This window comes from Bos javanicus, chromosome 6, assembly GCF_032452875.1.
Source record: "Bos javanicus breed banteng chromosome 6, ARS-OSU_banteng_1.0, whole genome shotgun sequence".
In the NCBI taxonomy this organism is placed as follows: domain Eukaryota; kingdom Metazoa; phylum Chordata; class Mammalia; order Artiodactyla; family Bovidae; genus Bos; species Bos javanicus.
In genome coordinates, this window is record NC_083873.1 from 16,817,352 (window position 1) to 16,844,153 (window position 26,802).

At 36.4% G+C, this 26,802-nt stretch overlaps 1 protein-coding gene across 1 annotated transcript in view; it reads left to right on the top strand.

Annotated features, from left to right (window-relative positions):
• Positions 1 to 26,802, top strand: part of COL25A1 (collagen type XXV alpha 1 chain) — a 509,464-nt gene that overhangs the window by 442,992 nt on the left and 39,670 nt on the right. The window contains exons 19-26 of the mRNA XM_061419417.1: positions 7,070 to 7,132; positions 11,375 to 11,443; positions 12,410 to 12,454; positions 14,023 to 14,067; positions 15,056 to 15,133; positions 21,391 to 21,414; positions 22,043 to 22,087; positions 26,287 to 26,331. Coding sequence (XP_061275401.1) covers positions 7,070 to 7,132; positions 11,375 to 11,443; positions 12,410 to 12,454; positions 14,023 to 14,067; positions 15,056 to 15,133; positions 21,391 to 21,414; positions 22,043 to 22,087; positions 26,287 to 26,331 — 414 coding nt within the window. The remainder of the gene's footprint in view (positions 1 to 7,069; positions 7,133 to 11,374; positions 11,444 to 12,409; positions 12,455 to 14,022; positions 14,068 to 15,055; positions 15,134 to 21,390; positions 21,415 to 22,042; positions 22,088 to 26,286; positions 26,332 to 26,802) is intronic.

The window sequence follows — 26,802 nt, forward strand, 5'->3', positions numbered from 1 at the left end:
TGGGTATTGAGACCTAGTTTTCAAACTAATTGGTGGTGAGTTAATTAATTGATGTTAAGGCAAAACAAAAGACAAAACTCATGAAACAACTAAAGATAAATATCTAAGATAAGACAGGAAAGTTAAACCATTTTTTTATTTGAAATTTGATGCTGCATTAATGCCATTTCCAATAGCATGTACAGAGCTGCGATTTCTGTTTCTCTGACAACAGTTTGATCACTGACAGGCATGTGGTTTGGGTAGCAGAATTTGGTGACCAGCCATTACTTATGTTTTAGCAATTAAAAGGTTGGATTGTATTAAGGGTTCTGATAAATAGTGTTGTATTTTTTTTTTTTAATTTCCAGGCTTTGGTTAAATCACAGCTTTGTATTTATTTTAAGAGTTAGCCATTACATTGTTTATATTTTTCTGTTTGCCAAGAGGGTAGATCTCATGGGATATTGCCAGAACCAGTGAAGACAAAACAATAAGAAAAACAGTGGATTATCCTGGGTTTAATCGTTAAGATCATGGTAGAGGAATAGAACATTTTAGGATGCTTGTTCCTCTCCATTCTTCCCCTCTTCTCTTCCTCCATCTTTCTCCCTGCTAGTTGGTTGCCTTCACTCTTTTGATTCACTTCCAATGAGATCAACAACTCCAATATGAACGGAACTCTGTTTTACTTTGTAATCTTATTCTCAATAATAACAAAAGTAAAAACCTCAAATGTTATCACATTTGAGATAGTGAGTAAATAGGTAGAGAGAATGAAGGAAAATTTCATTTTGAGATATATATGTGTGTGAAAGAAAGTGAAAGTGAAGTCGCTCAGTCGTGTCTGACTCTTTGTGACCCCATGGACTGTAGCCTACCAGGCTCCTCTGTCCATGGGATTTTCCAGGCAGTAGTACTGGAGTGGATTGCCATTTCCTTCTCCAGGGGATCTTCCAGACCCAGGGATCGAACCCAGGTCTCCCACATTGTAGACAGATGCTTTACTGCCTGAGCCACCAGGGAAGCACTGTATATGTATGTGTATATACATATATATATGAGTAAAGCAGATTAAAGTGGCTCTGAAGTAATTATGCTCTTAATTTATTCCTATACTATTCATTGATGTCCTGGTGTTCATAACAAACCAACGTTTGATGCCTCTGACTTTCCCGCATTTTCTTAGACATTTTTTGGTTGTCATTTGTTTAAAAAAAGCACTAGCACATCATAAACTGAAAAGATTAATATTGTTTCAGAAAAGGTCACATTTTATTGTTTTCACTTGAATGGTAGAGCTATTTTACTTGCTGTTTCCCTGTATAAATAATGACAGCCAACATCTGCCCTTTGCAAAGGATCACTGCCTCATGTTCTCATGTTATTCCAGCAGTGGCCCACTGAAATTATAATTGGGTTTTCTAGTTCAGGTAATTGCCTTGTAGAAAAGTAAAGGGGAAAAAACTCTGGATTTAATTGTTTCTTAATTAAAAGTATGATAGGAGCGTAATTCCATTATGGTGCCAATTTCCTCTATTGCATCTCTCCCACACTTTGTCTATTCAGGCAATCTGTGTGGATAACTTCTAATTTAGCAATATCCTATTTCCTGTTGATTATATGAGATTAGGTATGTAAAAACAGCTCTGTGAATCATCATACAGTTCCATAGAAATAGTTACTTCTCCCGCATATTGCCCTGAAAATTTACGAAAACTCATTTTTGTGTAGTCTAATTTACTTCAAAGATGATTTTGCAAAAGCATTTTGTGTTTGAGTCATATTTTAGCTGCTTTCCCCTACCTTCCTTTGACTCAGTCTCCTTCCTTTATCCTGGATAACTAGAATTATGGCTAGAGTAGAATAACCAGTTGCTTATTTTTTTAATCACATCAAAGTATTTAGAGAACCATAGGTTGTCATAACCTTTCTGCTAGACATTTTAGGAGATTCTAGGACCTTTAAACTCTATATCAATCCTTGCAAAGAGGCAAGATTTTTTTTAAGGATTACATTATTTAGGGAAATTTAACAGATATGACCATTTTCTCCTTTTTTTTTCTTACAGGAATAAAATTCATTCTTAGTAAACCTGTCATTTGTCTACCTTACACGTGGTTGGCTTTTCAATCCTAAATGTTCTGGCAGATGGATATTGACTCATAAAATGATTACATAGTCACATGAGAAAATTTAGGGTTACTTCTTGAAAGTAATTGAAGAGGTACTGAATATAACCCCATACAGGTTGTAAAGAATCAAGAAGTAAAAAAAAAAAAAAAAGAGTCAAGAAGTCACCATGTGTATTACCAACTAGCTATTGAGATATTGTAATAGTACTACTAATATTAATACTACTACTACTAATAATAATATTGGTAGCTGGCATTTTTGAGCCTATAAGATAAGAGCAACAATAACATTTATCATTCACTTACTTTGTTCTAGAGTTGGTGCTGATTGCTTTGTTCACATTATCTAATAAATCTTGACTAAGCCACCCCCAAATGACACCAGAATCATACATTATTTGGCACCTCAGGATTCTAGCTTGCAAAGTCAGGCTTTAACTCAATTCTGTATGTTTGTACCAACAGTTCTCAAAGATTTAACTTCAAAACCCTTTTACACACCCAAAAATTAAGATTTAAAGAGTTTTTATTTGTTTATACATATTGATGTGTCTGTATTAGAAATTAAAATAGAGAAATTTAAACAGGTCATTATATGTTAATTAAATAACATTTTATGAAATATAGCTGAGTTTTACAAAACAAACAAAAAATTAACAGGAATAGCAACATTATTATCGTTTTATGTTGTTTTTTTTTTCAAACCTCTTCAACATCTGACTTAAAGGTAGCTTGATTCTCTTACCTGCTTCGGTTTTATTTCTGTTGCAATTTGTCTTGGTTGAAGCACAAGAAGGAAAACCAGCCTCATATAGATATGTAATTGGACAAAGGAAGATGATTTTCATAGCCTTTCTATAAAAGTGTGGATATTCTTTCTTAATACTACCCCAAACTCTACAAGTGGTAGCTTCAACTTAAAGGTTAGGTACAATGTGAAATCTGAAACCATGTCGATGAAACTTTCCAACTCTGTACAATAATAAGGGTAAGTGAATAGGCACTCTGAGACCTCTGGTATAAGCCTAGGAAAGTAAGAAGCAGCCCAACCAGCTTAAGACCATGAGTAGACATATTTATGCCTTATTTACTTCAATAATTCTTTCAAGCCTGAGACAGGAAAGGGACCAATGATTATTTCCTCCCCATCCTGCCAAGACATAGACTAGATGGACACAATGTCTCTAAAGAAACTGAGAGCTCTGGAGTTAAATAATCATAAAACTGTGGTCCTAAAGTTAAGTATTGTTTCCCTTGAGTAAATTGAAGGAAGAAATGAATGTATTGAGATGGCAGATGCTTTCTTAGAGTGGCAGGAAAAAGTATAACTAATCATACTCAAAGTCTTTAATACTAGTCAGTATTAATAGTGCTAAAGTTGTTAAGAGTCCAGTCCTTTGCTAATTTTATATCTTGAAATAAAAATTTTTACCCTGAACATTCTGCTTGAAGGAAATTTCTATCCATTTTACTCAGGAGAACTTAAATAGATTCTGTTTTTAAAAAGGAAAAAAAAAAAAAAACACTTCAGCCATTGAGATCACAAAGCCTTATTTATTTGTGAATTATGAAATTGCATGCTTTGTCTTTTTATGAACTAAACCCTTGCCTGAATAAGAAAAACATTTTTGCAGCATTTACTCTTTTTTCTTGTCTTTTATTAGTATGCTTTAATGGTGCTTCCATTTGCTTTGCTAGCAGTGAAATCTTTATTTCCACTTGAAGATATATGAATCTTGTTTACCTTTAAACTTTATACCTGTTAACTTGCATTATATTTTCATGATATAATGTGGTTGCATTATATTTTCATGATATAATGTGGTTGCATTATATTTTCATAATATTTTCATGACAGAAAGTGGTTACTAATAATATACATGACTTTAATACAGCCTTTTTTCTTGAGGGTGGAGAGGGAAAATTTTTATGCTTGTATATATCATTTTATTGAGAGAAATATCTTACATGTAAATAAATGTTTCTTAACTTTTTTTGCTGTTGTTTCAAATAAGTTAAACTTTTTTTACAAGAAGTAGAATGGTGGTCATTGATTTTTCTGAATATAGTTGATTCTCATTTTAGGCTATTACGAGATCCATCCAAGACTATTTGTTCAGCTTTTCCTCTCCACTATGTGTAAGGGTATGGAGACAAGTAGAATACAGTGATAGAAATTTCACAAACAATAAACCTAGAGCATTAGTTCCCCTACATTTTTTTTTCTTAAACCAGTACCCTGAGCATCAGAGCTAGAAATAAATCCATTTGAGTTATTCATCAATGTGATCTTTTTGTTCCCTACCCAATACCAAGGTTTTATATGGCATATATTTTTTAAAAACTCAGTATTTCAAAAATATTTGATGGCATTCTAACATTTCATATAAAACATCTTCTCTGCATCTTTCTGCTCAGTGCTAAAAAAAACAAATGTTGAAATATAGGTACTTTAAAAGAAAATCAAATTTATCAAACAACATTAGCAGAAATAATCCAATGGGGAAAAACAAATAAGCAAACAAATCCCAGGAAATATGGGAACAGAGTCATTATGTTTTTGTTTTGTTTTGCTTGAAAACATCATCACAGATTTCAAGAAGTTAGAATTTTACATTTGAGCTCATGTAGTTAAGAAGAAAATAAAATTTTACAGTTTATATGTGAACACTGGTCTCAGGTGTTCACTGGTGCCAAATATATGGTGTTTTTCCAACACTGGTTCTCCAACTCTGATTCTCTGACACCAACTCATGTCCTATTATGACACTCACTGCTCAGAGTTAGCTTCAGATTCCACAGGTTTATGGGTTCAGTCCCACAAGACGGCCCTCACTTCAGACCCCAGTCCAAGTACCACCCCTCCTTACCTGCACTTCCATCTGACTTGGTTACAAATTCCAGGGTGCTCACAGCCACTCACTCCCACCCCTATCCAAGCTCGATAATTCGCTACAATAACTTACAGAACTCAGGGAAATGCATATTTACCATTACAGTGTAGTGCAAAAGGTGAAAGTGAACACTAGCCAAATGAAGAGATACAGAGGGTGAAGTCAGAAGGGTCCTGAGTGCAGAAGCCTGTGACCCTGTGGAGTTGGGGTGCCATCCTGCTAGCACATGGAGATGTTCATCAGCTCAGAGGCTCTCCAGTCCCCATTGCCTAGGTCATCTTACGGAGGCTGTGTTATGTTGGCATGATTGATTAAAGCTTTGCCCACTGCTGAGTTAACTCAGTCGCCAGCCCTCTCCCCTCTGGAGAGATGGTAAGAGGACGGGAAATGTTGAGAGTTCCAACCTTCTTATCACAGCCTGATCCTGAAGCTCTCTAGAGGCCCACCACAGTCACCCCATTAGCAACAGGTATTTTTAAAAGAAGCTTGTTGCGAGTAACAAAAGACGCTCCTATTTACTCTTCAGTTCAGTTCAGTCACTCAGTCGTGTCCGACTCTTTTCGACCCCATGGACTGCTGCATGCCAGGCTTCCCTGTCCATCACCATCTCCCGGAGCTTGCTCAAACTCATGTCCATCAAGTTGGTGATGCCATCCAACCATCTCATTCTCTGTCCGCCTTCTCCTCCTGCCCTCAATCTTTCCCAGCATCAGGGTCTTTTCCAATGAGTCGGTTCTTCTCATCAGGTGGCCAAAGTATTGGAGCTTCAGCTTCAGCATCAGTTCTTCCAATAGATATTCAGGACTGATTTCCTTTAGGATTGACTGATTTGATCTCCTTGCAGTCCAAGGGACTATTACTCTTACTACTCAGGAAATTCCAAAGATTTTAGAAACTAGGAACAAGACCAAATATATTTTTCGATTATACTACAACTGGGTTTCCTCCAGGTAATAGAGAAGAGATTTTGGAGGTATGGCAAGGAGAGATTTTTTTGCTTTTTATGCTGAACATTCTTGAATCTCTTCCCTAGCCACACCCACTGAATCACTCATGCATTGCTGCCTACCATATAAGCATCCCAAACTGCAGTGACTTATAACTACAGTCAACTCACATTTTGGGAGGAATAAGCATCTGAGTGTAGCTCAGCTGGGTACCTCTAGCTCAGTGTCTCCCAGGAGGATGCAATCCAGCTGTCAGCCAGGGCTGTGATCTCATCTGAAGACTCTAATGGGATGGAGCACCTGCTCCCAAGTTCACACATATGGCCATTGGCCAACCTTGGTCCTCACCTTGGGGACCTGTCGTAGGGCTACTCACAGCATGGCAGCTTGTTTTCTCCGAAGTAAATTGACTCAATTGAGAGAGGACAAGAAAGAGCCCTCAAGATGGAAGCTACAGTCTTTTAATAACTTAGTCTCAGAAATGATATCCTATTACTTCTTTCATATTCTGCTCATTAGCTATGAGTCAGTAAATCCTGTGCACACTCAAGCAGAGGGGTTTTGCAAGGGAATTGAATACCAGCAAGTGGTATCATTGAGGCCCATCTTACAGGCTGCCTACCACATCCACCCCAACATAATGGACCTGATTTGGTAAATGATAAGAAGCACGAGACAATAGATGAGAAAGAAAATTGTAAAGACATTTATCTGGTCTCTTTGTCACTTTTACTTTTCAGAGCTTCTCCAAAGTTTTGCTCAAAGTGTTGTCACTGGTCAAAACCAATTCTAATTAATTTTATAGTTAGTATCTGGATCTCAGCAAAAGCTGTATACAATCAAAGAAGTAAAATCCCAGTGAAGTGGAAAGTGAAAGTCACTCAGTCTTTGCGACCCCATGGACTATGCAGATTCTCCAGGCCAGAATAGTGGAGTGGGTAGCCGTTCCTTTCTCCAGGGGATCTTCCCAACCCAAGGATAGAACCCAGGGACTGAACCCAGGTCTCCCACATTGTAGACAGATTCTTTATCAGCTGACCCACCGGGGACAGACAATAGTTCACATATTTACTGTCAAACATGTGGTGATCTCATCTGTCCATTTTTTTTAAAGGGAGAACCAGGTTTCATTGGTCCTCAGGGAGAACCAGGCTTACCAGGGTTACCAGGAACAAAGGTAAGTGGAGTGTTTTCCCCTTCCTTTCTTTCTGAAAAATTTTTGTGGCATATTTTTAGTCCATTTTGTTACTCAGGTGACCAGATAGTCTTGCCTAATAGAGAACTAAATCAGCTTAGCACCCATTCCCAACACTTCTCATAGTAATAGCATATTATTGTAATTAGAGTAATAGGAAGTTAATTCCAGAAAGCCTTAGGCAAAGCAACAGGATGGTGGGATACATTTGTTGTTCCAGTTGTCCCCCAGTTGCACCTAAATTGATGTGATGCTGTTAGTCTTCTGGCCATATGGAAAAGTGAGGCAATTCTGAGAAGGAGAGGTAGAACTCATTAACTCCAGCTCCTCGTTACCCATTTGAAGACATACTTGTAAATCAAACATGATTACTATTCCCCCATCACTCCCTAGATTGCAAAGGCAAGTACTGATGTCATATAGATTCCTAGTGCTTCATCCTGAAAGGATCCATCCTGAAAAACGTCTGCAGAAAAATCCTGTAATGAAAACCATCTCATGATCTTCCACTTGGCAACCCGAGAGAGGGCCCTGAAAGCAAAATCTATATGCTGCCATATAAAAAGTTATGTTGCTGTGGATACAGTCAGAGCCATGGTTCCCTTTTTATCTACCCGGAAAGACATAAAAAGGTGCCGTTCTGAGGATGGAACTTTATTCATGACAGACTCATGAATCAAAGAAAGAGCAAAATTAGATCAAACTACATTCTTTTATTTTTAAACCGTAGCAGTCTTTGCCTCAATGTGTATTTCCTTCACCAGAAATAAGCCAGGATGACTTCCAAGAGCTCGAGAAATATGTTCCTGGTCTGTTCTGACAGAGGAGTCCTCATTTCCACTGGTCAAGAGAAAATAACTCTAATCCTAGTAAATGGAAGCTACGCATGGCCTAAGGGGGACTGAAGCTCGGTCGAATTTACGCAAAATTGCTCTTTTCTCAGCAAGTTCTTTTTCACATAATGAGCTGACAAGCTTATTAACAAAATATGAGGAATGCCTGCTTTAGCCTAAACAGATTTATACACAAAGTGCACTTTCTAGAATCAAGTGAGCTAGATCAGGAGGATAACAGGCATCCTGTGTCCACATCAGAACAGTTGTATGGCTTGCAGCCTCAGAGTCAGGCAGAGAAAGAGGTGGCTTTGTGGATAAGTGCAGAGAAGCGGGAAACCTGCTCAGTGCCAGCGAGGACCAGGCATGAATGTGATTTCTGTTTGTGGCATCTTGTTTGCGAAACAAGGAAAAATAGAAGAAACACAGACAGACCCCTGGAGAGTAGAGTTCATCCCTAAATATCTTTTCTTTTGTTCATTTATTTTAAACTGTTCTATAGTCAAAAAATTCCAGATGTAGAGCTATAAAATCAACATTAATTACTGTCCATGAAGAACCTGGGCTGACTTTACAGATCCCATACTTTTATAACAAATATTACTTTGCACTCCCAAGAAAAGTAAAAACTGTACTGTAACTGCTTTGTAGTTCCACAGAAAGGATGTGAATAAGAAATTCATTTAAGAATATTTTGAAGTTAATTTTTGGCTAAACTGCCTAACATGAAATTGGTATCATAATGGAAAAATCATGATTATTTAAAAATCGCTTTCAGCCAAATACTAGTCTTTTTCCAGTTGTGTAGACAGGATTTGTACCAATAAATTCAGATTTTAAAAAAACTAACACTGCATATTTTATCCCCAACACAATGAAGAGAGAGCATAATGAAGATCTATAATGGTATCTAAAAACCTGTTTTATGTGCTGCTGTATTCTCAGCATCTGTATCAGTGCCTGCAAGAAATCTACATCAGTCTAAAGAAATAGGACTTTATCATGAATAATTTAGAAAACTTTGAATAATATTGTTTATTCATTAATTCAACACATTTTTTCCCAGACATTTTTCTATTGAGAATGGAGATTAAATGCAACAAAAACAGTTTCTACTGAAGCTTACACTGTAATATGTGTGAGAAAGGGATGGAAGGAAAAAAAAATGTAATTCCAGAGAATAATAAGCAATTAATTAGGGATATTATGTTAATAAGTGATTCTAGGTAAATATATAGAGACTTCACACCTATGATATATATATGCTATAGAGAAATGATTTTCTAAGATTTTTGCTTTTCCCTAAAATAAGATTATAGTTACCATTTTAGAATTCATCTGTAAAATATTAAGCAAATAACCAAACATTTATAAATGTAAATTCCATATACCAGTAGAAGCACTTCAGTTTCTAATCCCTGGAAAATCCCTTCTGGAGCATTTTTTCCATCTCCTGCCTCCAGTCAAGTTCCAGCCTCTCCATTCTTCTACTCCCTTTTGATTCATACTGAGAAATTTACTCAGTCTTCCATAATCCTGGCCCTAATCTATCCCACCTCCCCTGCAAAACCACAGAGTCTTCCCAAAGTGGGCATGATACAGATAAAGATCTTGGAATTCAAAACTCTCCATCACCCATAACAAATCCAACCCTACTTTCTTTCCCTTTCCAAGATGAATCTATCCTTTAGTGAGGAGGGTGCCTCCTTCATCCATTAACATGCCATCACCAGAAGTCAAAACTTGTTTGATTATTCAAATTCTACCCATCACACAGGAAGCTGAACTCTCAATTCTGTGTTCAGGGAAAAACAGAACCATCTTCCTAGAGGGTGATTTGGCAAGATTTTAAAGTGTTTTTATTTTTGACACAGACATTTCCCCACTAGGAATTTATTCTGAGAAAATGACCAGAGATGTGCAAAATATTTACATACCAAAACATCTATGCAAAAATTGAAGATTGAGTACAATCCATTCTAAACTACAGCTCTCCCATGTTAAAGGCTTTGGGAAAATTACTTAACCTTTCTGAGCTTCAGTTTCCTCATCTGTAGACTATGGATACTAACACCTTTCTCATTTGTCTTGAGAACTCAATAGGATAATGCATGTAAAGTGTTGTGTGCACTCATCAAAAGCACAGTCATAAGCAATAATAATTGTAAAATACACCCTACCCATCCTTCCTGCGGAGAAGGCAATGGCACCCCACTCCAATACTCTTGCCTGGAAAATCCCATGGACGGAAGAGCCTGGTAGGCTGCAGTCTATGGGGTCGCTCAGAGTCGGACACGACTGAGCGACTTCACTTTCACTTTTCACTTTCATGCACTGGAGAAGGAAATGGCAACCCACTCCAGTATTCTTGCCTGGAGAATCCCAGGGACAGGGGAGCCTGGTGGGCTGCTGTCTATGGGGTCGCACAGAGTCGTACACGACTGAAGCGACTTAGCAGCAGCAGCAGCAGCAGCAGCAGCTGGGTTTCACCCACTCCAGGGTTCTTGCCTGGAGAATCCCAGGGACGGGGGAGACTGGTGGGCTGCCGTCTATGGGGTCGCACAGAGTCGGAGACGACTGAAGCGACTTAGCAGCAGCAGCAGCAGCATCCTTCAGGACTTGACCCAGGTCTCAGCAAAAAGTCAGTCCAGACTGTTGAAAACCCTGTGGAGTTTCTTCTTCTCTCACATACGACTTTACATTATTCCTTAACCCTAAACTATTTTGTTCATGTGGATCTTATCTTACTAGAGCACTGGCCCTCGGAGGGCAGTGACCACGATCATCGTTCCCAGATCTATAAATATAGCAAAAACTGTAATACCTGCATGTCTTATACCGTGACGAGGACTTTTTATTTTAAATTATGAAACCAGTACTATAATTTTCTCCATTTTATAGAGGAAACTGAAGCTTTCAGAACTTAACTAATTTTCCCCAAAACACAGACCTGGTAAGTAATAGAGCCAAGATTAAAGTAGAGAATGTCAAATTACAAAACCTGGTGCTTAGTCATTTTGCCATGCTTCTTCCTAGTAGATCTTAAAAAGTCACTGCAGAGTGAAGACTATGCCAGTGCCTGTGGTGAGGCTTAATGATGGCCCTTATCAATTCCCTTTAAAGGTCTTTCTATTTACCAACGTAGGTGTCTGACAGGCATTTACCAAACCATTTCCTCGTCTATAAAAATGGGGATGAAAATGCAAACACTGTATAGTTGTTTCGATTATTAAATGAGATAATCCATGTTGAAGTTAATACAATGCTGAGTATGTAGTAAATAAATAGTCACTTTCTACTTTCTTTGGTTTTATTCACTTCACTCATTAATCTACAGGGACCGGTTGGGGGAAGATGGGTCACCATTTACTTATTTTGTGATTTGTGACAGGGTGAACGTGGGGAGGCAGGGCCTCCTGGACGAGGGGATCGAGGGGAGCCCGGAGCCCCTGGACCAAAGGTCAGTTATTCTCACACTGGAAAACAACATTCTCAGTTTGGAAATGTATACCACTTACTTTTAGAACATGCAACTAAAATAAAATTATTCAAGGGGTATTAAAACAGCCCAAAATCACAAATAATTCATTGAAATGCATACCAATTTGTTATTTTCTAAAAGGGGTTTTACAATTCAACTTTTCCAGTTTACTCCGTTCTATTCAGTCAACAAATTTAATAACACATCAAAATGTCAATGGGGAGGGACTGTCACACTAACACATTACCACTCAAGGCATATTAAAACCTACTGAGTCTGGTGATTAGGACTCTGCACTTTCACTGCAGAGGGCACAGGTTCAACCCCTAATCAGGGAACTAAGATCTCACAAGCTGAGCGGCCTGGCCAAAAACAAAAAAAATCCCTGCATTTAAAAATATATATATAAAACAAAAATAAACAAGCAAACAAAAACCTACTGAGGAAAATGTGGACCCAGACCATTAGTTTCCATGGTAACTTGATGGTAAGTAACACCTTGAAAATATGAGAACAGGATTTATTTGACTGTTCACTTTATTCCTCTAAGCTTCCTGCAAACTGATATGGTAACACTTTATTTTAATAACCCATCCTAGAGACATGGGAAATGACTTCCTCTTTGATGAAATTTATAAGCAAACACTTTTGAGACTACTGAGAATTATCTGCAGAACTCTTCCCATCCACCAATGGGTGGTCAGACTTTAGAATTATAATGACGTGAAGGTTGGTGAAGAGCCCAGGGAGTGAACTAATGATGTGCTGATAATGCTTATGTTCAGTGTTGTAACAGTTTACATTATAGACAGCCATCTATTAAAGCAGTTAAAATAAAGTGTTTCCATTTTTCTTCATTATTCTGAGTCACTGCTAATTTCTTTTTCCTATTGTTGTCTCCCTCTATTATTTTCTCTTTTCCATCTTTATATTCTTCTATAATAGGGGAAACAAGGTGAATCAGGAACTAGAGGCCCGAAAGGGTCAAAGGTCAGTACCCGGTTAACCATTTTAACATAACATGAGGCCATCAAGAGCTGTGCTTCTCACCTTTTCCACAGGAAAGTCATGTTTTGGATTAGACTCTTTCACACACTGACATTGCAGTAATTTCACCCTTATGATGATATCCTGGTTTGTTTCATCTTGTTTTTGTGTTCTTGTGCTTCAGACCATTCTTTAAGAGAAAATGTACTTCCTGTTTCATAAATATAGCTTATTTGGAAAAAATTAAGTACTTAGTTTACATTATGTGCAATATAATATTTTTTTATTTCCTGGCTGTCTTTGTGATAAATGTTCAACTACAGTTTGCTTTTAAGTCAGTTGACTCCCTCCATTGCATTAAAACTTCACCACCAATGGAAATTCTCTCCTTTATCATGTTCTTATAGAACCTGCAATAATCTGTATACTATTAGCAGAATCATGTTATTTGAGATTCTATTAATGACTAGCATGGGAAATGGGGAAAACAGAAAACAGATATTAGTAATTCTGCATTCAAGCAAATTTAATTATTATGGTCCATGTTACTAGCATACTGTGGATAGAAAAAATCATAATCCTTTTTACTGCTTATCTTCACTGGTCCTTATCCAGTTTATAAGGATATGGAGAAAGATACAGAAAAATGCTTTGAATTCTGTTTAGGAAAAGGGCTCTATAAATTTTAGGCTATTTGAAAGAACTCTTAGTTCTACACAGGTTCAAATCTCTCCTCCAAATTTTCTGTTGAGATTTCCGAGACTTTCTGAAGTATTCTTAGTGATATATTTTGGAGTTTGAGGCGTAGGTGATTCCTAGTGTCTGTCCAGGGAGGGGGGTGAGGTGGCAAAAACACTATAAATGGACATTTAAAGACTTGACTTTACACTGGAAAAAAGAGAGAGAGCCAGGTTTGCCCAGCTCTTGACCTTCAACCTGGCCACCCTGGTCTAACAGGCTGCTGTCCTTTTGAGCACTTCCTAAGTAGAAAAGTTTTCCTTAGATCCTTATCATCAGAGGGAGACCCAGCTGGGGACCTTTCCCTCCTAAATCTCCCAACACTGAGCTCCCCGTTGATCTCTCTTCCTTCCTTGTCCTGATTGTCTACACTTTTTCTTCTTAGAGAACAGACAACCTATTAATTGGTTGGCTCCTTTCCCCCTTGCACCAAATCTCTTCATATAAAGGCAAGAACATGGCTCAATCTGAGAGATAAAAGCCTAACTTTGGGTGTCATAGAAGCCACTTGCTTTGCCTTTGAAGATCCCTAATAAACAAGTTACTGTATGTGTTGTCATTTCAAGATACTCTGTCATCTGAAGGGGGAAATTTAATTCACTTCAAGGGGCATCTTAGAGAAGCGTTTGCCATGTTAGGAGTTATTGTATTTCAAGTTGCTATTTTACATTTCAAAAGTTCATATTAAAGGTGCCACTGAATGATAGTAAATCCTTGGATTTAAATCCTTGGATTAAATACTTGGATATCAAATCCTTGGATTTGAGATATTTGGGGACTCTTGGCCTCACTACTAACTAACTAGGTTCTTTTTCTTTTTTTACCGGGGAAAGGGCGATCGTGGAGACAAGGGGGACTCTGGAGCCCTGGGACCAAGGGTGAGTGTGTCTCGTCTACAGCTTTGGCCTCCAACGAGCCTAGATTTGAAGTATGTGTCTATGTGGCTTTTTACAAGGCACTTGGATTAATCATACCCAATAATAGCACAGGAGGCAGACCACTGTGATTATTCCTGCTACCGCTCCCTTTCTTCCTATTTTTTAGTGTAGTCACTGGGAGCACTGAGTCTGTAAATTTGGACACATAAGATAGGCTCCACAAGAAGAAGTGAAGAACTCTGCTTTCCCTCTGCTAAATGAGCAGTCGCAGACCCACAGCCGTCTAACAGTAGAACTTTCCACTTTTCAAGTAACTCAATTGTAAAGAAAGAAATAGTCTAAATTTTCAGAACCTTTTTAAAACACAGAGAATTAGGACGTAACTAATGGAAATTCAGTGGCAGAGCTACTGAGTAGGGTAGACATCTTAAAAATATTTGTTCCCTCATATATATATATATTTGAATATATATATATTCAAATATATATATGCATGCATATTTATTCCCTGTTTGATTCAATTTTAATGGAGTTCTATTCCTGTTGGAAAAGCAAGCATTTCCTGTAGTTCTATCTTCTTAAAGAATGTTCTATCTTCTTAAAGAATGAGGAAGCAGTCTTTGTGGTATGGATGTGGAGAAAGATGTCAGGGGTTGCTTTAATAAATATGGATAAAGCCAGCAAGATTTTGTCAGTCAAATCAGATTAGCCTACAAATAATAATTTTCAGGGAGCAGTTTTTGATATTGAATCTTTTTTCTTTTTTATCTGAATTAATATCTTTAACATACCACAGGCAGGAAGTTGGAAGTAGTTTGCCTGCTTTGAAATAAGGACAAACTTTGAACATGGTTTATTTATTTTAACATGTATTTGGGCCTCAATCGAGAATTGATGGTCAGAGAGAGTGTGTGTGTTGCTATTTCTGTTTCTGCCACTGTCCCTTCTCCATCCTAGCCTAATGTTCTCTTGGTTTATTTTTTCATAGGGTCCACCTGGTCAAAAGGGAGATCCAGGAGCCACCGAGATCATAGACTACAATGGCAACCTCCACGAAGCCTTGCAGGCAAGTGACTGCTCCCCATCCTGACACAGACAGGGACACCGCTGAGACCTGGAATGTGTGGAAATATCACCTTCCACCCGCCTCAGCTCTCAGAGGGCTCTACCTCTCAAAGCACACCTTTTCCCTCATCTTTTGAACCCAGCTTCTTCTCCCTGGCCCAGTTTACCCTCTTTATTTCCTAGTGTTTTTCAATCCTTCCTTTTATTTTCCTTCTTCCTCCAGATATATTTAGCTTTATCTGGTTTAACGTATATTGGTTTTGCAAATCTTCGTCTCCTTTCTTGAAAAGTGAACTTAACAAAACCATTAAGAGCCCTGTGGCTCTGGAGTTGGAGCTGCCTGGGTTCAGATCTCTTGCTTACTAAGTGCATGAGCTAGAGCAAGTTATTTAGTTCTCTGTGAAATGAGGACAATAATAGCATCTGCTTCAAAGCATAAATAGGGCTGTTGTGAGAAGTACATGGCTAAATATTTGGAAACGTGCCTGGCACATGAGGCCTCTATCATTGCTTCTTAATACTGCTACTGTTCAATTCTTTTTCTTCCATCAAGTAAAAACACATAGAGGGTAGTCAAGAGGGTTACTCTTCTGATTTTCCTAAATTATCACTATTTTGATGACCCCAATCTACTCAAAACCCTCAGTGACCCCCTTGCCTACTCTATCAAGTCTAAGCATCTCTATCTGATGTTTAAGCCCCATAACCCTGTCTTTTCTATACAGATTTTTTTATTTCTCCACAACATAGTTATCGTATCTATAAAAATTGCTACTTTTTTTCCTGGTTCATCTTTTCCTTTCATTCATCTCTAAATCCTCTTCAACAGTTCACTTGCCACCCAGACAAGTTCCTCCTCTGAATCCTTTTAAATATTAGCAGTCAGGACCAAGTAGTTTAACATTTAATTATTCTCCCAAATCCCCTGATTTACTTTAGTCTTGCCTCTTACCAAATTGTAAATTACTTGTTGACAGAAAACTTGTTGTATGGTTATTTTGACTCCCGCAATGTGTCCAACCCAGGTCTGGGAATGTAAATATTAAATAAAGTTATTGGTTGTATTAGTGATTACACTTAGTTCATATGCACAATCCATTTCTCTGCTCGAAAGTCAAATTAGTTGTTTTAAATGTTTTTCCATTTTGTACTTCCTTGAATTTTTTTCCCTCTATATGATTTCACTAGCATTACCAAATTATGGTAGATCTACAACACTTCTATGGATCCTTTGTTACAACTGTCATTTTTAACTAATAAAGCATTTATTACATAGTTTTTACAGAATCTATCTTCAGCTTAGCCTATTTTTCATTCTTTTTCTTCTTCTGGTAAAGCACAAAGAAAAGCATGCTTACTGCTTGGAGAAACATCCCTTGGGCAGTGTGTTCAGTCAACAGCTTGCATGAGTGTTCCTCAGCACAAGTGGATTAGACTCAAGCAGTAGATTCTGGGCTCCTGTCAAGTTCTAGAACATGCTTTCTAAATTCTCCCCTGTTCCCCAGAAGTTGCTGTCTGCATGTATAAAGAAAGAAAAGAACAGGAAGTTTTGGTTACCTACTATGTTGTCAGAGTTCTTACTTATAAAATGTAGGGACACATTTTCAACTTTGTGAACAATATTGTCAATTTCCCTTGAACTGCTTCCAGTGGCACCGTGATTCTTTTAACTACTTTTAAGAGGTATCCATTCTCTTATCTTTCAAGATATACTCCAATATTTTTGGCCATGGCCATTTTATGGAAAAATTGTGGAAGAGTTTTAAAGCCTTTACATGAACAAGAGCTTGGCATGAAGCAAACTACCCTTAGTCTAAAACCAAAATCTGCTTTGATTTCTCCTCTATTATTAACTAGGTGTGTCCCTTTGGGGAAATCACAAAATGTCTATATTTTATTGATCTGATCATTAAATGAGAATGTTTCTAAATGGATCTTTTCTAAGATCCATAAAATCTAATATTATGCTTAGAGTTTTTTTTAGGAGCTGAATATTCTTTGTTGATGTGCCTGAATACACTGTACTTTTTAAAAAAATCTAACACCTACATCTTGATATGAAACAAGAAATGTGCACTCACTTTCTTTTTTTACCTTCAGTTCTATTTGACTGTAAACCAGTCACTATCCATCACAACCAACTAGTTCATGTTTATGTCTCAATCTTCAGTCAGTCAGTTCAGTCTCTCAGTTGTGTCTGACTCTTTGTGACCCCACGGACTGCAGCATACCAGGCTTTCCTGTCCATCACCAATTCCTGGAGCTTTCTCAAACTCATGATCATCAAGTTGGTGATGCCATCCAACCCTCTCATCCTCTGTCGCCCCATTCTCCTCCTGCCTTCAATCTTGCCCAGCACCAGGGTCTTTTCCAATGAGTCAGTTCTTCACACCAGGTGGCCAAAGTATTGGAGCTTCAGCTTCAGCATCAGTCCTTCAATGAACTTTCAAGACTGATTTCGTTTAGTTTTAACTGGTTTGATCTCCTTGCAGTGCAAGGGACTCTAAAGAGTCTTCTCCAACACCACAGTTCAAAAGCATCAATTCTTTAGCACTCAGCCTTCTTTATGGTCCAACTTTCTCATCCATACATAACTACTGGAAAAACCATAGCTTTGACTATATGGACCTTTGTTGGCAAAATAATGTCTGCTTTTTAATATGCTGTCTAGGTTGGTCTCAACCTTAAGATTTATTATTCTTATGGAGTTATTTAGGCAACTAAGCATTGTGCTTGTAAATAACTTATTGTTATTTTTTCACTTCAAAACTATGTCTTTGTTTTCCCAATATAGTACTCTAGCAGATTGAGTACTTAATAAATAAATTAAATAGCCATTAGATTGAGAGGAAGTAATAGACACTTGTTCTTCTAGTTCTCTAACCAGTGATGGATAGTCACAGTTTTGCAAATTCTATGTCACTATCGCCTCCTCTTTAAAAAAAGGCCTGCAAAAAAAAAAAAAAAATCTAGAGTAATTAGATAAATAAGAGCATATTATAGTTATAAAATATCACCCTAGAAATATAAAATTTTAATGTTGCCTCTATTGAAAATTGTTACAGGCATACCTCCTTTTATTGTGCTTCACTTTATTGCACTTTGAAGATACTGCTTTTTTTTTTTTTTTTACAAATTGAAAGTTTATGGCAACTCTGTGCCAAGCAAGTCTGTTGGCTCCATTTTTCCAACAGGATTTACTCACTACATGTTTTTCTGCCACATTTTGGTAATTCTCACAATATTGCAAATTTGTTGATTTTGATTATATTTGTTATGGTGATCTGTGATTTTTTTTCCTCGCCCTGCTACGTGGCTTGCAGGATCTTAGTTCCCTGACCAGATCAAACCCCAGCCCACTGGACCACCAGGGAATTCCTTGTGATCCGTGATCTTTGATGTTACGGTTGCAAAAAGATTAAGACTCTCTGAAAGTTCATATGATAGTTAGCATTTTTTACTATTAAAGTATTTTTATTCAAGTATAATTAATGTACAATATTACATATGTTACAGGTAAACAATACACTGATTTTTCATTTTTAAAGGTTATGGTTATTATAAAATATTGGCCGTGGTACAATATATCCTTGAGCTATAAAGTATTTTCAATTAGGGTATGTACATTGTTCTTTAGACATAATGCTGTTGCACACTTAATAGGCCGCATTACAGTTTAAACATTACTTACACTGGGAAATCAAAATTTGTATGACTTGCTTTATTGCAATATTCACTTTATTTCAGTGGTGTGAAACCCTAACCCGCAATATCTCCAAGGTATGCCTGTATTTACATGGACATTTGTCATAAGTCATTTATTTTTTTTTTAAGGTGATTATGTTTCCACAATTAGCAGCAAAACCTTTTCATTTAAAAGCTCTTAAAAGCTCTAACTGAAGCTTTTAAAATTTCTCAACACCATATAAACTAAACCTGTTCTCTAGGGTAAATCAGAGGTGATTTTAAGCTTGCTTCATTATAAGCCATGAAAGAAAATAACCTTTAATCTTAAAGCGATTCACATTAGCATCTCAGAGAATAAATCACCGAGCATCCTTCTAGCCTTCAACCAATTTACAGCTTTTCTATCTCATGCCTTCCATTTCACATCGCAGCTCAGTAGAGAATGGCATGGCTTTCTCCATCACTACCCAAAATTCTGGTTTTCAAATCATTACTGAAGTTCAGCAGAGAACCCTGCTGAGTTTATGTCGTGTTAACTTAGAGGAACCACATACAAGAAATCCAAAGTGAGCCAACATATTTGTGAAGTCCCTGAGTGTCTACACACTGGTTCTTCAGGATGGCAGTAAACATTATGTTTTTGAGAAGTTGGCTTAGTTTTCTGTCATTTGTTCTTCTGTTGACTGGGTGGAAACTACCCTGTATAATTTTTAGGTCTCACAAATATAGTTATTTGACAAAGTCATTTAAGCCCCATCTGTTCAATAGTTCAGGTTCCAATAATAATATTCTTTTATTTATGCCATTCATTATAAAACATGTTGTTATCCCTAAATTAAAAGAAAAAGACAAACTAGTTTTGCATTTAGGTGAAAAGGAAACATGTATGGCACAGATTGGAAAACTTCTGAGAGTTCAAATTTTAAACTACTCCCCTTTCTAAGCTTTTCTGGATTTGCTTTCTAGTTAAAAAAAAGAATTTTTAGTTGGAAGGCTATGGCAAGGAAATTATTTCTGCTCAGTAATTTTCTAATAGCCTCTTAAAAATGACTCATCTATATACGGGAGCTAAGAAGTAGCTTTCTCATAACCATAAATTCAACTCTTGGCCTAGGTAAATCCTTTAAGTATAAAATAAGTGGTGTCTTATGTTACATATATATGATGGTATAAAAATCTGGACCTTGATTTTTTTATAACTTTGCCCTCAGTTTGTGGCCATTTTGCCCTTTACCTTAGAAGCAAACCTTACTGGGTTGTTTTTTCCTACCCTGTTCTCTCTGAAGCTGTAAGGACTACGACTGATTTTACCATAGAATACAAACTTGCACCATCTCTACGTGTGCATAAATACATTGTTTCTAAGACATGATGACAGTATACCACTAAAAACTCAAGTGTCTGAACTGAGATAGATGGATAATGTTAAAATTATTTTTTACAACACAATAAAAACAGCACCTTGAATTAGATAATGGAATGGAGTAGTGCTTGGTGATGGACAGGGAGGCCTGGCGTGCTGCAGTCCATGGGGTCACAAAGAGTCGGACAGAACTGAGCAACTGAGCGACTGAACTGAACTGAACTGATGGAGTAGTGGAAGACAAAGGGATGGAGTTAAACTGATATTCACAAGGTCACACGTAACTGGACAGTGTTTTTTTCTAGGACCAGAGCTCCTAATAGAAAATGTTCTCCCCTCTAAAATCCCATAAAGTGGCACAGACCTTCAGCGGGCAATAAGCCTGAGCACTGTCCATGCTCCGCAACAAGAGAAGCCACCGCAACGAGGAGCCACCACTAGCGTGTAGCCCCAGGTTGCTGCAACTAGAGAAAGCCTGTGCACCGCAGTGAAGACCAAGCTCAGTCAAAAATAAATAATTTTTAAGAAAAAAAGCTTTTTTAAATCAGCAAAAAAGAAAAGTGGTGCAGAAAAGAAAAGAAAAAAGTGCCTTACAGAAGTTTTGTATAACACTTGGACTAGAAAATCTTAATACAAAAACATTTTGTGGATTAGGGATTGGCTGTTTTAGAGATTCACACTTTGAGAGAATATATTTTGATACAGTATTCAAGCCCTTTAAGAAACAAGGTGAATCCCATGTCAGTTCCTATCTTAGTCTTGTCACACACACACACTTAAGCTAATTATAATACAACAAACAAGATACAAACTAAAAGACAAAAGCATAACTTACACAGTTAGATATTTCATTTTCTCTAATCAAGGTACTCTAGAAATAGAGCTTTTATGAATAGCAGAGTTTCTTAGCTCACAGTTATGCTGACAAACCACAGGGGCATATTTTACTTCATAATTTAAGTCAAGTGAATTAAAATTTTGACGTTTTCTTTCTCCTTTATCCATAGGGTTTTAAATAAAATTCTAAAAATTATTTGTAAAAAGAATCTTTACAATCTATGGTATTTGTTCAAAAATAGGATGGTATGTTCTCAGTTTCTTGTCAGTTCTTACCAAAACATAATCCAAAAGTTGATTATTTCAGAAATGTATTACTGTACTTTGGCACTAATTAGGTAACTGTCTTTATCAATACATTTTCTCAACAGAGGATTACCACCTTAACAGTCACGGTAACTCCTATTGCATGATTTCTGTGGTTTGTGACTTTGTATTCAGTGTTGATGCATGCCGGTCATAATGGTACTAATGTAACCATTGTTTTTATCTGATAGTTAATATATTTTCTTATGTCAATAACCTTTTACAACATTTGCCCCAGTTGAATCACTTTGTCTGCTTAGTTAAAAAAAAAAAAAAGTCAAGAAAAAACGTATTGCTATTTTTCTTAAAAGTCTTTGGCCTTATCTCAGTAATACAGCTTTGTTCTTTAGTGTTCGGGAAATTAAAGTGTTTGTGGCGGGTGGGAGAAGTGTTTCTAGAAACAGAGGAAATATTAGGAAGTTAATTCAACCCTGAAAGATGAATGTGGAACAGGGCAGCAATGATTTAACATTGTCTTACAAATCAACTTGAGAGCATTATTTTAACCCAAATATGGTGGGGTGGTTTTTTTTGCATATATTTAGGTAGTTTTTATAATTCTGTAACCAGTGAAATGTTTCCTCTTTGCAAATCAATATTGGAGGATATTTGATTATGATAGAAATTAGGGAAGTGTATAGTGTGCTTATTATTTAAAGCATATATTTTAATACAGATAGTTGCTATCTTTTAAAACTTTGTCTTTTCTGGATTTAGGGTCCCCCTGGACCACCTGGACCTCAAGGACTACAAGGGCCAAAGGTTATTCTTTGTTTTATTTGTTTCCATTTACTACATATGGTGCAGAGAATCCATATTAAATAATATGTGCCTTTGAAAATCAGTCTTATGAAATCCTGAAAGAGCTGAGATCAGCAATATTGCTTAAGAGAGCTGAAAATAGAAACTGAGTTCTGGACTAAAGGAAGAGGAATCAGAAAAAAGTAAAAATTAGGAAGGAAGTGAAAGAAATAGAAATGGCATTAAGTTTAGAGGGAGAACACTCAGAAAAACAGAGTATTCAACAAAGGAGAAATACGTTTTACAGAAATGGTAAGTGTAAAGAAACGCCTAATGTGGTATATGGAAAAAAGGCAAACGTTTAAATCAAGAAGGGTTAAAGGAAGATTTGCTCTGACATTAAAAAAGATCCTTATCTTCAATGCTTTTGTAAAAAAGAACGAGAAAAGCTTCAGCATGACACATTCACAAATGATAATTTTAAAAACAATATTCAGTCATGTTGACAACACATACTGTATATACATTCAATTGTTCTGCCATTTAAACTTCATCTAATAAAACATACCTGGAGACGGCAATGGCACCCCACTCCAGTCCTCTTGCCTGGAAAATCCCATACCAACTATAAACAGAAGGAATAAAATTACTTGATTATATCAAAAATTTGTTGGTAGCATTAACTTTTTCTCTGCAAACTAAAGCTTATTCAACCATGCTCAATCAGTTAACACATGGCCAGCAATTCTGTCTTTTCAGGACTGAACTACATATGTTGAAATATGACTTTTGTCATTGGGTTTTTTGTAGATGATTCAAGTGGTGTCAAAATCCATCTTTTATTTATGCCTCTTAAGGCAGTTTATTTGCAAAATCTATCACACTCACACGCAAATGCACACATTAGTTTTTGTACTTTTCTCTTTCAAGATACTTAAAAACAGAAAACTAGCACATAGAAACAATTATTTTTTCTATTAGAAAAAGGAATACAGAGTAAAATATTACTAAGGTCCTTGGCTATGTGAGATATATTTAAAACATAGACTCTAATTTCAAACAGATTTCATGTATAACATTAATGTAAGTTTGGGGATTTTTTACTTTTTATTTCTCCACCACATTCTGGTCCCTAAGAGATATAACACAAAAAAATGCTCCAATAATATACAGCCTATATTCCCGGTAAACAAGTTGACCTGGATCCCTTTTCTTTATTTTTTTTTCTAGATTTGAATATTTAATATAATTCACTAAATTTACAAAAATAAATTAAACTTTCAGATTTAATTACACAATTTATTTAAAATATTGATAGTATAGTTTGTAATTTTTGTAATATAGGTTGTTTCAGTTATTTCAGAGACAAGAAACATTTGTTAAATAGTATGTGCATCTAGAGGTTCCTTGAAGAGATGGCGACAATCATGACATACAGAGTGGTTTATGTCATTAAATTAAAATAGTCTATCTCTTCTTTGATAAAATAAATTCATGATCTGCAATCCCATTGCAGTATTTGATATGGTATGCGAAAGTCATTGGGTCCCTGTTCTTTAATATCTTGGTGAGCTAGACTAGAAAATCTAAAAGAAAATCTGCAGATTCCTTTTTTCTCTGTGTAGAGTCAACCAAGGTCAGAGTTCCTTGCTTTATCCCCTCACTTGACTAAGTCTCCAGAAGCAAAATTGTCCTCAATGCTAAATGAGTGCCTTATTCTGTACAAACTTCAAAAAACTTGAGACTTGACTCTTCTTTGTAGCTCAGAGGCCTGCAGAAGCCCAAAAGGACTTGACCCAAAAGAGGCAAGAAGGACTACCTAGCCAAGAAATCTATGTTGTTAAAACCTACATCCCCTGTTTTTTATAATTCAACTGCTATTCATTTAGTAATCATATCAATCAATAATTAATTGGTGGACCTCTATTCCATGATAAGTACTATTACCTAGTAAAGATAGGAGGATATAAAAAAGGGTTTCATCAAGGAGCTGTCAGTTCAAGGATGGAGAAAGGAAGGTAAAGGCAGTTATTAGTACATAGAGTAAGTGCATGGGGTAAGAAGCATATAGGAAGTGTGCTGTCTGCCTTGGGGTCAAGATTGACTTGGAACTGAAAGTGAAAGCAACAGAAATTGGCCAAATGAATGTCTAGACAAGTAGGGTGGGGACGGGGTTAGTCATCCTCCTTTACCTCTTACCTGTTAGCCTTCCCACCTTGCTGGTACGCTGGCCCACCTCATACACTGACAATGATCTTGTAATTGGGATCCTGGGTTAGCTGATACAGTCTTTGATGCTTTCCATGAGCTCCCCTTGATAAAGCTGGGATAATTGGAGTGAGATGTGCCTATGAACTGGAGTCAGCAAATGCAGTGTGAGTCAAATATAAAACTCATTCCTGCTCAGGACTCAGAGCCTCAGACTGAATGTGAACCAAGTCAATTAGTATTTCTCCTTTCTTTATCAAACCAGGACTGTTTGACTTCTTATATATCAAATGTGCAAGCTAAGTTGCTTCAGTAGTGTCTGACTCTTTGCAACCCTGTGGACTGTGGCCCTCCAGGTTCCTCTGTTCATGGGATTCTCCAGGCAAGAATACTGGAATTGAAGAAAAAAATACAAAAAAGAAAATAAAATAACAAAAAAATGAAGAAAAAAAAAAAAAAAAACAACGAAAAAAGAAGAAAAAAAAAGAATACTGGGGTGGGTTGCCATGCTCTCCTCCAGGGGATCTTCCCAACGCAGGGGTCGAACCCCCATGTCGTATGTCTCCTGCATTGGCAGGTGGGTTCTTTACCACTAGCTCCACCTAGGAAGCCCTATACAAATAACTCTTTACAAACTACATTTGGTGGGTGAAAGATAAATAATTCATGAACTGTATTTTTGTTTTAAACATTTGTGAGTCACAGTTTGGAAGGAAAAACGTAGCAACCATTATCCAACCCAGAGTGCTGACAGATATTCAGATTGCATGAGACTAGGGCTTAACCAGTTGCAGCCAACCTCAGCAGACTTGTTTGTGGCAAAATAAACTTTGCCACTACCACAAAGAGCAGGAAATCTAGAATTTAAAGGAAGAAAAAAGTGTTTTTCTTTTTTTCATTTGTTTGTCATGCCTTCCTTTAACATTTGGAAAGATCAAATTTCACACTATGACCAAACAGCTCTTAAAGTTTTTACCAGGGAAAGAAGCTCCAACCATTTCATATTGTGGTTTATATTGTGGTTTATAACATCACCAAACAAGGCTTTCTAGAAAAACAGCCTCAAGTCAGCTTCCTTGGAAATCTGTCTGTAAGGCAAACCATTCACTCACTCCAAAGAACTCGTTTTACAAAGTTTCCATGATGTGGAAATCAGAGATATTTATAATGGGATCTACCTAAATGACCCATTGATATAATATCTTATCTTTCAAAGAATTTGCTTGTTCAGTACGTTTCTGACTGAAAGGTGACTGGACATTTGTTGTTTGAATAAATCTCCAGCATGTTGTTTAAATTTGTTTTTAATGGAACATCTTCAGTTAAGAAAAATAAATCCATGTATTTGAGGTTTGTCAAGGGTTCTAATAAATCATAATATGAATAGTAACTTTAGTTCATTCCTAGCATAGTATAGGAAATTGAATTGATCTCAAAGTAATTTTCTGTGGATTAAGATATTATCTGATTTATGATATCCTTCAGTGAGGCTTATCTGGAAATAGCACATTCACAATCATTATGAATTTGTATTCACTGTTCAAACAATGCCAGGTGAAATATTATAAATGTATGTGGCTTTGCATGTTATTTTTTCTTAAGTTAACTGCTATGGTTTTGCTCTTTTCTCAAATTTGAAAATAAGAGACATCATGCAGATTTTTTAAGGAGAAAAAAATTAATTGAGGCATATAGGTTGTTGCTATAGGATATGCTCTGCCATCAAATGATAGCAATTTTTTTAGCCTGAATCTCATATGAGGGGATAAAATTTTTAAAAATGCTAGATCTTATTTAGCTACAGACAAATATTATTATACATAATATTCAAAAAATGTTATTTCACTTTGTGTAATGATGCAGTATGATGTAATAACATATTCAAGTTAGGATGCATTTGCTGAAAAGTTAAATTGTACTGTTACCAGCTAGCATCATTTTTTGCATCATTTTTAGTGTAGTATGCTACCAATAATAAAGAAGAAGCTAGCCATTAATTTTTGTCTTAACAGGGAGAGCCAGGATCTCCAGGAGTCCCAGGAGTTGATGGAGAGCAGGTAATTTTCAAAGCTTTACACTGTCATTTAAAGTATTTATTATATATATATATAATATAAAGCATTTAAACCTTTTATTATAGGTTTGAAGACATTGTTGATATATAATATTCTCTTTTTTTACCTTCTGTTCTAGAGACGACATTAACTTTAAAAAGCAATTAGTTTTAACTGGACATTGCTTTTCTTTGTAGAAACATGCAAGTTATATGATACCTTAGATTTGTCTTAATAACTCTGATCAATCTACCAATGACATATGAATTTTTATTAGACTTGTAAGATCATTACCAATTTAGTAAGAATTATCTAATTCTTATCAGTGAATACAAATTAATTTAAGATTTAAATCTGTGACTAGTTTTTACAAAATTAGATGTTGCTTACACATGTTATTTTGATATTGTTTTATTTTCCCAAATAAAGATTACACCGAATTTTCTAGATCATTAGAAGAGACAGAAACAAGCA